Source organism: Thamnophis elegans, chromosome 4 (assembly GCF_009769535.1).
Source record: "Thamnophis elegans isolate rThaEle1 chromosome 4, rThaEle1.pri, whole genome shotgun sequence".
Classification (NCBI taxonomy): Eukaryota; Metazoa; Chordata; class Lepidosauria; order Squamata; family Colubridae; genus Thamnophis; species Thamnophis elegans.
This window is the reverse complement of record NC_045544.1, coordinates 91940636-91953423: the sequence shown is the minus strand read 5'-3', so window position 1 is coordinate 91953423 and position 12788 is coordinate 91940636. Positions and strand designations below refer to the sequence as shown.

Genomic DNA, 12788 nt, shown 5'->3' with positions numbered 1-12788 from the left:
CCTACCATCAGTATAAAAGGCCCCTCTCACTAAAAAAAAAAACAAAAAAAAAACACACACACACAAAAAACAATTACCGTATTTTTTGGAGTATAAGACGCACCAAGATTTTGAAGAGGCAAATAAAAAAAAAAGTTTTTGCACTCTGCAGACCTCCCAAAAATGGGCCGTTTTTCGTGAAAACAGGCCTGTTTTTTCTCAAAAAAGGAGCATGCTCAGCCTTTAGGAGGCTTCCAGAGTGCTCCTGGGGGCTGGGCGGGCAAAAATGAGCAAAAAATGGTCCGTTTTTCGCTCATTTCTGCCCTCCCCAACCCCCAGGAGCATTCTGGAAGCCTTCTAACAGCTATGCATGGCCATTTTGGTGAAGGGGGCAGGGTTTCGGGAGGCAAAAAATGCTGTATTCAGTGTATAAGATGCACCCAGATTTTCACCCTCTTTTTTGAGAGAAAAAGGTACGTCTTATACTCCAAAAAATATGGTACCCCATCCACCCACCCACACTCCCTAACTCACTTTAACTGAATAAGACAGTGAGAATCTCCAACATGACTGTAACTCTCCATAACCGAACAAATAATTATCAGTTAAAAAGAGGCTTAGACCCATTGCAAAGGGCAATTCCTTTTTTGTTACTACCATTCATGTTATGTGCCCATCAGTGTTCAGAGCCACTCACTTCTTTTTATATCAGCTAGTTTTTATTCATGAAGTAGGTAACGCAAGAATCTTCTCAACAGGATACCTATTAAGCCTGTATAAGGAAGGAACTAATAATAGCAGGCAAAATGCATCACCTTCAGATTACAGGTTAGCGGTCATGCATTGTCCGTTCTACTTTAGAATGTATTCTCTTTTTAAGGAGTACTGCCACCTTCTCAATGTGGATGATTGTATCAAAATTCTCTCATTTTTAGATGCATTATATTATATATTTACTTTAAATCCAGATAGCATTATTTTGAGGGGGAAGGGGAATACTTCCCAAGTATAAAATCAAAATCATAGTGTAATAAGCAAAATCATATACAGCAGGAAATGGGAATTGGATGATTCAAAGAGCTATTATGATTGTAATAAAAAAATTCTTATAGATCTACTTGCTCACTCACCAAGAAGGATTTCTCATAGGCAGTGCAAATGAAGATGGATGAATTGGGATACCAGTCAAAACTATTCTTATCTCAGGCTCCATAATGATCTTCATAAAGACATAATTCAGATAATATATTCCTTAAGTAGAACATAGCTGAAGAAAGGAGAAATGAAACTAGACTAATGTGACTGGCTGTGTTATGTAATGCAACTACACTCCAATTCATCACATGCACTGAATCTTGGTTAAATGAGCTGCTCTAGCAGAAAGCTATCGTAAGAAGCTTTTAGATAACTTCAGTCCATTCCGTTCTTTTAGTGACTGACAACTCTGTATATGAAAGACATGAAACTGGGGATTTTTTTAAAGATCAACTAAGATTTGTACTACATCACAAGGGCAAAATTGTAATGAAGTGAGATGAAGATGATAACTGGAACTTCAAGCAGAACCACTTTACATAACCGGTTTGCTACATGAATTGCCTTAATCTACTGTCATATTAGCAATCCCATAGCATTTCAAAGATACAAATTGCGCTTAAGGAAACAAAGAAGAATCAAGACTGCTGCTGTTATAGAGGAAGAAATGTGAACCCTGGGGAAAGGAAAAATTTCCAAACAAACTGTAATGCCTTTGACATAGGGCCTTGACTGATATATGAGAGCTAAAAACGGGAGTATGCTGTCCGTGGCTGTGGTTGCAGCTGCTGTGGTTGTTGAGACAGCTGCTGCCCCTGCTGTTGCTGAAGCCGAATCTGCTGGGAGTATGGATCTTCAAGAGATTTAATCAATAGTGTGGTTTTTGGCCCTGTCTTCCATATAATGCCATTGAGATCTCGAACTGAGGACTCCACTGTGATACTATGGGTGCCAACAACAATGAAGTTCAAGAGAAATTGTGTGCTGAAGTAATCATTGTGAGGCTCCACCATTTGTTCCATCTCATTAGTTAGGTTGTCAATGGGTATCTGTAGAAGAAAACAAGCACTAGGCAACCAAGTATTTAAAGAACAGTTGAGAATTTCATTTAGTTACAAATAGAGACTATGTTTTTGGAAAACACTATTAACCAGAAATGACTCAAATAAGCAACAAATGCTCCCTATATTCATTTAGCATATCTAAATAAAATATATGAAGTTATTTGTCTATATTTTCTAAGTTACAGTATTTCAAATCACTCACTGAGCTATTCCTACGTCTTCTTTCCCACCCCTGAGGAATAGTCCTCTTTCACTTGACTAGATTTGTTTCTTGTTGTCAGACAGCTGCACATTTTTAAGCTTGTTGGAATAGTAGCAACTATTATCGATTGGTGTTCCTGTCAATGGAGCAAGTGAAGACAAGGATTATCTTCCCAGGGATGTGATGCTCATCATGGGGATATGAATTTAGCACCACGATCAGCATCTTATTCAAGTGTCTCATTTTCAAAGGAAGCCGAATCATCACAGAAACTTGCACTCATGTTAAAAGACAAGAACATATTTGAAGCGTAAAAATTTCTTGCTGTCTAGTGGAGTGAAATTCTGTTCTAATTGTGCATGGGTTTCAGGAAGCAGAAATGTTGACAGTTCATGCTGTCATGCTCTTTTTTTTTACCTTGTATTCTTGTCCAGGTTTGCTCTGCAGGGTTGATGACACATTTAGACAGATGGATTGAATCTTTCGAAAAAGACCTGGTTTGGAACCATGCTGGACTACTCCCTCTATTTTTAATGCCAGTTGCTGGTTATTTTGAACCACAATGGGCTCAGCAGGGTTACGTGGAGAGGGTGACAGGGCAAGCTGAAATAGACAATGTTTATTATTTATTAATTGGTGTTTTTCAAAAGAAAAGAAAACATATAATACTACCATAAATTAATTAGAACAAGATACAAGTGGAAGAGAAGAAAGTAAGCACAGTACTGCAAAAAGTATTGGTCAAGAGAAGGACATTAGGGACCCATTCTATTATCAGTGCATTTACTATGTGAGTAATGCCCTATTTAAAAGAAGCAGGAGATTCCAATTTGTAAAAACCTCACCCAAATTTTCATTAGTGTCAGATCTGCCATTACATAACTTCAGCTCTGCTTCACTTTGATGACAGCCAGCGATAAACTATGGGGAGGAAGGGTAGAGGGATGGGGGGCAGGGGGCAAATGACAGGAACCAGAAGTGCCAACCAGAGATAATGGTTGAATGATCCAAGGACACAAGCATGAAAACAGAATGCAAAAGTCCATCAAAGAGGCACCAAACTTTAGAACTGTTACCAAAAGAACTAATTTGAACCTCAGTGGACACCAACATGACGACCAGGTGGGAGGGCCTGGGAGAAGGGAAAAATATCAGGTTTATGCAGGAAATATCAGATCTGACTTTGCTTTGGCTGTAACCACTTGGCATTAGTAAAATTATACCTTTCACTACAAATGGAGTTCTTTCCTAAATGCCCTAGCTGGAACAGGTCTGACATTTAACCAGAATTTCAATAAATCTCTCTATTTCTCTGAATATTATCTCAGCCCACACGGATATGGGAAATAATGAGATCTGTAATCTAGCATGGCTGAGAGTGCTGAGTTGTAGAGATTGCAATATTTCACATCACAGCTTCCAAAATTATATAATCTATTTCATGAATATTTTGTTGTACGTCTATTCGGAACCATTGTTTATATAGAAAATGGACTCCCATATGAAATAGAAAAGTATCTAGGACATTCAGCTTAGGTGAGATAGGGAAGAGAAGGACCCTTCAATTAAATTTAACATTCTCCCCACCCTGATTTTGCCAATTTAAAAAATATTTTTGTAGAAAGTGAGAATTTACTTATATCTTGCCTAAATTTTTTACAGCTCAAAGAAGCATACCTAATGTTCTGGCCTTCTCTTTTTACCACAAAAACAACCCTATAAGATGGGTTGGACTGAGACAACAGTGACCAGGCCAAAATCACTCAGCCATCTTTCATACCTAAGGAACATCTAGAATTCATGACTTCACCATTACTCCATCTTGATTACTACTCTCCCCTTTTTTGAGGAAGAGAACATATAATCTTAAGACAGATAAGCAACACAAACCTGTCCATTTCTGTGCAATGAGCAAAACAGAATGAAGTAAATCAATTGCCTTCTTCAATTTCAAGTTCCCTTTAAAAATTTAGCAATGCTTTATGACATTGACATGGAAATCGCATGTGAATAGATTCTTTCCATTGTATATTAGTGTTGAATCATTTAAAAGCCCAGCACTACAAAGATGGTCAACTGATGGACCTCTTGTCACCTAATCTGCATCGAATAGGCCTTCATGTGTGTGACCTGTACATATTTGAAGCTTTAAATATTAAGTGCAGCATCAAGGAATAAAGCAGGGAGGCCTCCAGTCTACTACTACTATGCTATACTACTTACTATAAAAAGTACCTCAAAGATCTCAACTGAAGGAAATACCTATGCTCTTAAACATGACTCTTACAGCATTGTACACAGTTTTAAGTAAGTTTCCTCAGTTGTCAAAAGCCCTTAGGTTTTGATTCTGATAATCTTAAGTAGACACACTCCAAGCAAATTTAAACAGACATGAACTTAACTGTTATTGACATAATCAACAAATTACCTGAAAGAGACCTCAAGATTTCCTTACTTTCTGCAAACAGTAACTTTTGTGCTTGCAACTGTGCTCTGGAATTATTTTCATGAGAGATTTATCAGCTAAACCTTTGAGCAAGATGCAGCAGGGTGGGAAGAGCTATCCATTTGAGGGAATCGATTTAAGGAAAATTCTGAATTTTTGAGCACACTACTGAATTAATTTGTTTTGCATAATCTTTTCCGCTTATGCATTGATTTATTTTAATTTTGGTTCTTTTTACAGTACTGAAATATTTATGCCTAACTATCATGCTATTGCCTTTCAGGGAAAGCAACATAATGCAAACACATAAAATGAATAGGAAGTCAAAACCAATAAATAAATAAAGGGATAAAGAAAAAGAAATGGAAACATGACTAAAATTAGAGCACATAAATACTACTCACTATACCACTCTATTATTTTCTATTATTGCAAATCCTCATTATTTCTACCACATCCATAAACTGTTTCATAAATCTCATCAATTCTATCCAACTTTCTTAATCCTCCTTTTTCTCTTAAACCATACAATTTTCCTTCATGTTAATTCCTTTGTAAATTGATCTTGTTCATTCTCTCTATATAACCATAGCAAATCAATTTGCTATTTTCATATTGGTCACTTGCTTTTATATTCCAGTTATATTCATTCCTCACATTCTTGACCTTATCTCTATTTTACCATATATATTTCCAAGTAACTCACTCAATGCATTCAACTTTTTTGTAACCTTCAAATAAATACAAACATAAGAGAATATGTCTTTTGCCTCCCAAAATAATTGACCACCCAACCTTATTCTCCACTTTGATTAACAGAAGTATGCAGATGTTTTATGCACCATCTGCTATGAGCCAGGAAGTTAGCCTAGAACCTTCTACATTTTGCCATTTACTACTGAGTTTATCTACTGCATAAATTAAAGCAGTATGTAAAATGTATTGCAAGTATTCCAAAACCAAACACTACACCAATTGTTTACACATACTTTTATGGGCATGAAAGATATTTCTTAGATCTGCTTGTTGTGAAAAATTTTGAATTCATGGACAGTTGCTTTTAAAAACATCACTAAAACATTCCTAAAGTCTCATCCTCTGTGCACACCAATCCATATGCCCATGACCTATTTATTGAAACTGTAGCAGAGCACAACATGAAATATTTCTTTGGGAAGGCAAATAGTCTTGCTCTTGGGTCTGCTGGCTGCTCATTTTCCTTAACCAGTTTCAGTTTCAGTTTATTGGGATTTATATGCCGCCCTTTTCCCTGAGGGGACTCAGGGCGGCTTACAACCACAGGGGGGGGGGGAGGGGGGTGCAAGGTCAAAAACAAAACAATATGTGAACAAAGAAAGATAGTAAAACACAACTTTCATTCAACAATCAAACACTCGGGCGGGTGAATTGGAAGCCTATCCCCAGGCCTGCTGGGAGAGCCAGATCTTGAGGGCTGCGCGGAAGGTCTGGATAGTGGTGAGGGTACGGATCTCCATGGGGAGCTCGTTCCACAGGGTCGGAGCAGCAACAGAAAAGGCTCTCCTCCGTGTGGTCGCCAGTCGGCATTGACTGGCAGATGGGATTCGGAGGAGGCCCAGTCTGTGCGATCTAATTGGTCGATTTAGGGAAGTAATCGGCAGCAGGCGGTCTCTCAAGTACTCAGATCCACTACCATGGAGTGCTTTAAAGGTGGTCATCAGTACCCTGAAGCGCACCCGGAGACCAACAGGTAGCCAGTGCAGCCATTCTAATGAGACCTGTACCTTGACACATTTTTCTCTCTACATATGCAAGCATCAGAGGTACCACAATATCTAGAAAGAGAACTGAAGTGTAGCATTTAAACTGGATGTTAGCATTTACTTATTTACTAGCAGACCTTTTATTTAGGAGAAAGATTGCACTATTTCTCAATAGAAATAATATACAAAAATCATATCACAGAGCACTATTTCACTGTATAATCTTGATAAAATACAGCATGGAAAGTAAGCAGAGCATGACTTCAGGAATTCTTTCCAAACCTTTGTCACGGTGACCATGTTTGTGTTTTATGTGTGCCCCGGGAGGCAAGGGCTGCATACTGCATACGCTGTGCTCTGGATCATATGATCCAAATAGAGGAGATGCTGCTTAAAACAGAGCAGCTGCCAAGATTCCACATTGCTAGCCAACTGTTCCTTCCACAAGACTGCACTGTGGGAATTTTTCAACATTTTTTCCTTGCAGCCCCTGGCCTGATCTGGCCCCATTTACAGTATCAATCATGCTTTTGCCAGCTTCTCTCCCATACCCATTTGGCCCTCTTTGGTTCAATTTTCGAAGAGGTATTTGGTTGACAGACAGAGCTCTAAACCCAGATACTTTCTATGCAATCTCATGTTGGATTGAGGAAAAAAATTAATACATAAATATTTCTTTTGCATGTCTACATCAAACATTTTTCATAGGGAAAGATATGCTCTCTCTGTGACGTAATACAAGGTGACTAAGGTCTCTACCGAACGTGGAAAACAAGCATGCATTGACATTAGACAGTAATTGGAAAACAATTTTGGCTATATTGTATCCAGGCGCTCTCCATTAATGAATGATTGCCTTTAATGTATGATCCATTTATAGAGAACATATTTGTCTAATAGCATGATTATTTTATAAGCAGGATATATGGTTAATAGACTAGAGGCATCTGACGCCATCTTATACCAAATGGATAATCAATAAAGCAACCATGAAGCAGCAAAATAAAGCAGTAAAAGAGACCACAAGAATTTAAAAGATCAACACAAACTATTGGAAACCGTCAAGCTTGCAAACAGAAATCAAAATCATTGTGCCAGAAACTGGGTGCTCAAGGGGAAGGAAGGAAGGAAGGAAGGAAGGAGGGAGGGAGGGAAGGAAGGAAGGAAGGAAGGAAAGAAGGAAGGACATGATCCAACATCCAATATTAATTCTGTGATTCTTAATTATACAGCAGTCACTACTATGTTCCATCATTTTTTCTGTGGGTCTACTTTCTACTCCATCTCCTTCCTTCACCATAGTTTTCCTGCCATCATCAGCTTGGGATGACAAAAACCCAGATAAAACCAATATAATTTTCCAGTTTGGAGGAAGCAGAAGCACAACCCTACTAATGTCTCACTTTCTCTCTGTTCGGCAGTGAGACTGATTAGCCTTCTGAAATTGTTTTCTGTTAAAAACTACTACTTATTCTGTGAATATTATATGTGTGAATAGTATATTTTACATAGGCTTCATTCAGTCTTTCTCATTATTACCAGAGGTTAAAAAAAAAAGTAGGGCAACCCCTCCACTTAAAAAACAAAAAACAAATCAGAGAGGTGACCTAGACCTGAGATACTCATTCAAGCTAAAGAAACCAAATTGCAAAGTGCTACATTACTCTATTTATGTAAGATAGTTTTATCTTGTTTTATTTTGCCATATATAGTTTTTCAAATAAAAAAATACGATAAAATGCATTAGCCAGCTAACGGAAGCAGCAAAACAAAAACATCCCCAACATCAATACATTAAAAAAGCACTACTTGTTTTAAAAGAAATATCTTTATTTGCTAGAAAATGTCTATGTCTATTAAGCCACAAGGCAACAATGAATTGTAACTGAGGATCTTCATAAAACTATCTCATAACCCAAAACAGAACACACACTGATTTAATATTATTTTTTAAATCAAAACTTTATTTCAGATATGAATTCTAGTTTAAATATTTCATTAAATGTCTAATCTAACATCTTTCGTAAATCAGAGCTTAGGCAGCAATTGGTTGTCCCCACCTCATTCCAATCACTTCTGCTAGCCTGCTTGTCTAGGAGTTATAAATAACATTTCTTCTCCCAAACTGCAATTATAACTAAATGCAAATATAGCTTACCTTAATGCTAGTTGATTGTAGCTTCTGAAAAAAATACCTCTGAAATGACAAGGGGACCTTCAGCAAGGCAATGACTGCACTGCATAAACAAGCGGTATGCTAGAACAAAAGAATGGCAAGTCCGATCATAATTATTTGTTTTACAAAAGGAATATGAAATATCATGAACAAACTCTGGGCATTAATACTTCAGTTCCTGGTGCTTAGGAAGCCAAGACACAACATACTATTGATTCAAAAAGCTCCAGAGATGGGAAACTGGAGATAGAAGAAATCTGGAAGAAAATTTGCAAATCCTAAGAACACCCTTGTCTCTGACACTGAACTGGGCATACAAGAGAATATCTGATGTTGACAGTCAGCATCAATTTGGTGCTTATCTTGACTTATTCTAATAATCCTCCAATTAGCTAAACTATTTCCTTGCTTGGCTGGAAGATTATAGAAACTGAGGTCTGAAGCATGCCAGCAAAGGTTGCATTACAGTCAACAAAAGTGGCCAGCAAGATATGGACCTGGAACGGAGACCAACCTTGTTGGGTCAGATCAAAAGTCTAACTAATCCAGTATCCTGTTTGGTCAATCTGATGGTCTTTAGGAAGTATGCAAACAAATACTCAGGTAATTGTCCTCCTTCCAGCTGTTCAGGTGTTACTGTAATTGCAGTTTTTCTTTAGAAGTCTATGCTTTTTTTATGAACATAAAAATTCAAATCTATATGCACAATAGGCAAAAAAAAATCTCAAAATATATGCTGTCTTTTCAAGGGATTACATAAAAATGGCTTGAAGAACATCTAAAACCTTGATTTTGTTCCAAGTACGGAAAATAGAGTAAACTCAATGCAACATTGATTATTTGCCACTTCGTTTTTGGAACACGTAGAAATGGGACTAGTATTCATAGATGACTTAGCCAATAAAAGAAATACTAGACTGGTTAAAAGCTGTGCTGAAACCCAATCAGTATTACTGAATAAAGCAAAGATAGAACAATTATATAAGGTCTCTGGCATGTCTCTACAACTAAACCTTTTACACAATGCCTATCATAGCATGAGAGCTTGAAGTATATTTTTAAAATGCAAGTTCTGGAAAATGAAATAAAATTAGGCAGAAAACAGTAGTAGTCTCACTCTTACTTTTCTATTGAAGAATATTTTGATTAAATATATGTAAATACAGTACACATAAAAACCATATTTAGCTTTTCAGTTTGAGGATTCTGTTCCTTTATCTGAGGCCAAAAGCTGGAGTGTTTTCCATATAATAAATGATAATACTTGCCATGTAGGATACTGGGGCATATTTTTGGTTCAGGGCTTCCACTTCTTCCAACACATGGCCAAACACAGACATCATTCTCCTTTCATATTCACTTGCAGCATGGGCCACTCCAGTAGAACCATATTCCTGAAAGCTGTTTAAAAAGGTAGCTATTCAAACTCTATTTTATCTTTCTTGCAGAGCACTTTAGGTACAGACAGACTTTGACTTACAACAGTTCATTTAGTAATTGTTCAAAGTTACAGCAGCAGAGTGACTTATGACTATTTTTCACACTTACGACCACTGCAGCATCCCCATGGTCACATTATCAAAATAAAGACGCTTGGCAACTGGCAGGTATTTATGACTGTTGCAGGGTCCCAGAGTCATGTGATCACTTTTTGCAACCTTCTGACAAGCAGTCAATGGGGAAGCCAGATTCACTTAACAACCACAGTGACCCACTTAACAGCTGTGGCAAGAAAAGTCATGCAAGGGGATAAGTTCACTTAAGACCTGTCTCACTTAACAACAGAAATTGTAGCTCAATTGTGGTTGTAAGTTGAGGACTACCTATATTTACACATATTTGAAGCATCTAGTTGAAAAGGTTAACAGAATAAGGAATATCAATTATATTACTTATGCAAAATTAAACACAGAAAACACAATATACCAAGAGTAATATTCCTGGATAGTTTCTTGTATTCTCTTCAATATTGGAGCCATTATGTTGCTTAAATCTTCATAATAGTTTTCTTTTTCACAGTTAACATCTCATTTTCCTGAACATTTAAAATTCTCCAAACCATCTGCGGTATATCTCCAAGTCCAGCCTTTTAAATAATGAATTGAGTAAGTGGTGACTGCTCTCAAATCACCCAGATTTTAGGCTGAGCACTAGATTTACATGGATTGATTGATGATGAAGTCTAACAGGACTAAATCAGGGCTGAATGCAATGTCTCAAATGCGCTCCAAAACCTTTTCTAATATTGCACAGGAAATACGCAAATGCTTCCTAGCAGGAAATAATGGGAAAAGCACTTCCTGAACCAGGACCTTAGAGCCATGTTTCTCAACCCTGACAAATTTAACATATGTGGGGTTCAGTTCCCAGAATTCCCCAGTTGCTAAAGTTGAGAAACACTAAACTAGAGATAGTTTGCTCTTTAGATTCAAACTGAAAAATTGCTTGTATATGTATGAACTTTGGAAAAAATAAGGCCCATGTCCACTCCAAAGCATCTGTGCGGCTTTAGATCAAAGTACAGCACATCCCCAGAAGAAATATTCATGTAAGATAGCTGTTTTCCATAAGTGTACTTGAGGACCCAGATTGTAGGGGACAATATGCTGACATTCATTAACCACTCAGTGTGCTGTAAAATACTGTGTAGCTGTATATAAAAGTCTAGGTGCTATTGCTACATTGCTTTCATAAAGAGTTCAAGAAGCAGCTGTTGAATGCTTTTTTACAGAAACTTTGTATAGCTTTTATTTTATAACAGAACTGCTCAGATGAGCTTTCCCCAACCTGCTTCTTCCACATAGGCTGGACTTTAGCTCCCATAATATCCAGCCAACATATGGCAGGAACATGAATATTAATGAAAAGATTAGGAAATAAAAGAAAGACAAAAGGCAATTAGGTATACCTTGCAGATTCAGGATCTAAGATCAGAGCTTCAATTGCATGTGATATTAATAAGCAACTCTGCTGCTGCCTGAAGTAATGTTAAAGAATATTAACAAAGAAAAGTTACGACATACATTTTATATTATCTTACGTAGAAAAGGATTTGAATAGTGATGGGAAACTGGCATTTGTTACTCATGCATGATGTATCCTATAGCATTGAAAAGTCAGTCTATTTATTTGAATGAGACACAAGTATTCTTATAACCTGGGGGCATTTTTCTCTTTTAACAGTGCTACAAAACCTCAGAAGAAGTTAGCAGTTGGTGATACAAGACATAGAAGGTCTGAATGAACAGTTCACAGGATATGGCTAGCAGCCCAGGGCAGACATATGTGCAAGCAAAAAGAGATCTATGCACAGTTGGAAGTTCATTTGTAGCAGCAGTTCCCATTGCCAAAAGAATAAATGAAGCAAATACGAGTCTTAAATAACAAAGTGGAAGAAATGGGAGAATCCTGCTTTCCCAAAGCAAAATTAAACATATAATACTGCCTTTAACAAAAATAATTTTACACTATTTCCTCTTGGGTTAACAGAAAGCATATTTTGCATATACAAAATTGCCTTCTCAATTATTTGCACATGTAGCTAGAGGAAAAAGAAACAAATCTCAAAACTAGGAAAGAAATATCTGGGCTTGTGATGTAGGGTAGAGACAAAATGGAAAAAAAAACCCTTCAGAATAGTTCTACTTCAGATATTACAATTCTGAGTCTTCCATGTTTTGACTGAATCACATTCAAAACACTATTGAGTATTCTTGAATAAGGTACAATGGGGAGCTCCCTCATGCTTTCTTACTTTTTGTCCTGGGGCTACAACAGTACTGGTAGCTATGCTATGTTGTCTATCAACTTATGCGCGGAAAAACTACTTAGAAGGTGACTTTCTAAAATAACTTCAACATTTTAAAAAAATATCCAGTCAAACAATGACAACTTTTTCAGATCCTCATGCAACTGAGCCAGGAAATGAAGCAAGCAACAATAATGGATTCACCTTAACACAACTGCAATTTGCCAGCAACCTGTGCTCCACAACACAGCAACAGCAGCTCTGTTAATGGGTAATCCCAAGGCCCAATTTTTCACTTGGTAACTCATCAACAAAACCCCCAACAAATAAATGAAGAAAACATGGTGGTTTTTATATTTGGCGATTGGAAGAAACCGTATGTACACTATTTGAAGT

At 37.2% G+C, this 12788-nt stretch overlaps 1 protein-coding gene across 2 annotated transcripts in view; it reads right to left on the bottom strand.

Annotated features, from left to right (window-relative positions):
* Positions 1-425: 425 nt before the first annotated feature.
* Positions 426-12788, bottom strand: part of INTS7 (integrator complex subunit 7) — a 48511-nt gene continuing 36148 nt past the window's right edge. For both annotated transcript variants that reach the window (XM_032216336.1, XM_032216335.1), the window contains 5 exons: positions 11553-11621; positions 9913-10045; positions 8627-8725; positions 2698-2883; positions 426-2063 (listed from right to left, as the gene is read on the bottom strand). In XM_032216336.1, coding sequence (XP_032072227.1) covers positions 1761-2063; positions 2698-2883; positions 8627-8725; positions 9913-10045; positions 11553-11621 — 790 coding nt within the window. In that variant the 3' untranslated portion in view covers positions 426-1760. The remainder of the gene's footprint in view (positions 2064-2697; positions 2884-8626; positions 8726-9912; positions 10046-11552; positions 11622-12788) is intronic.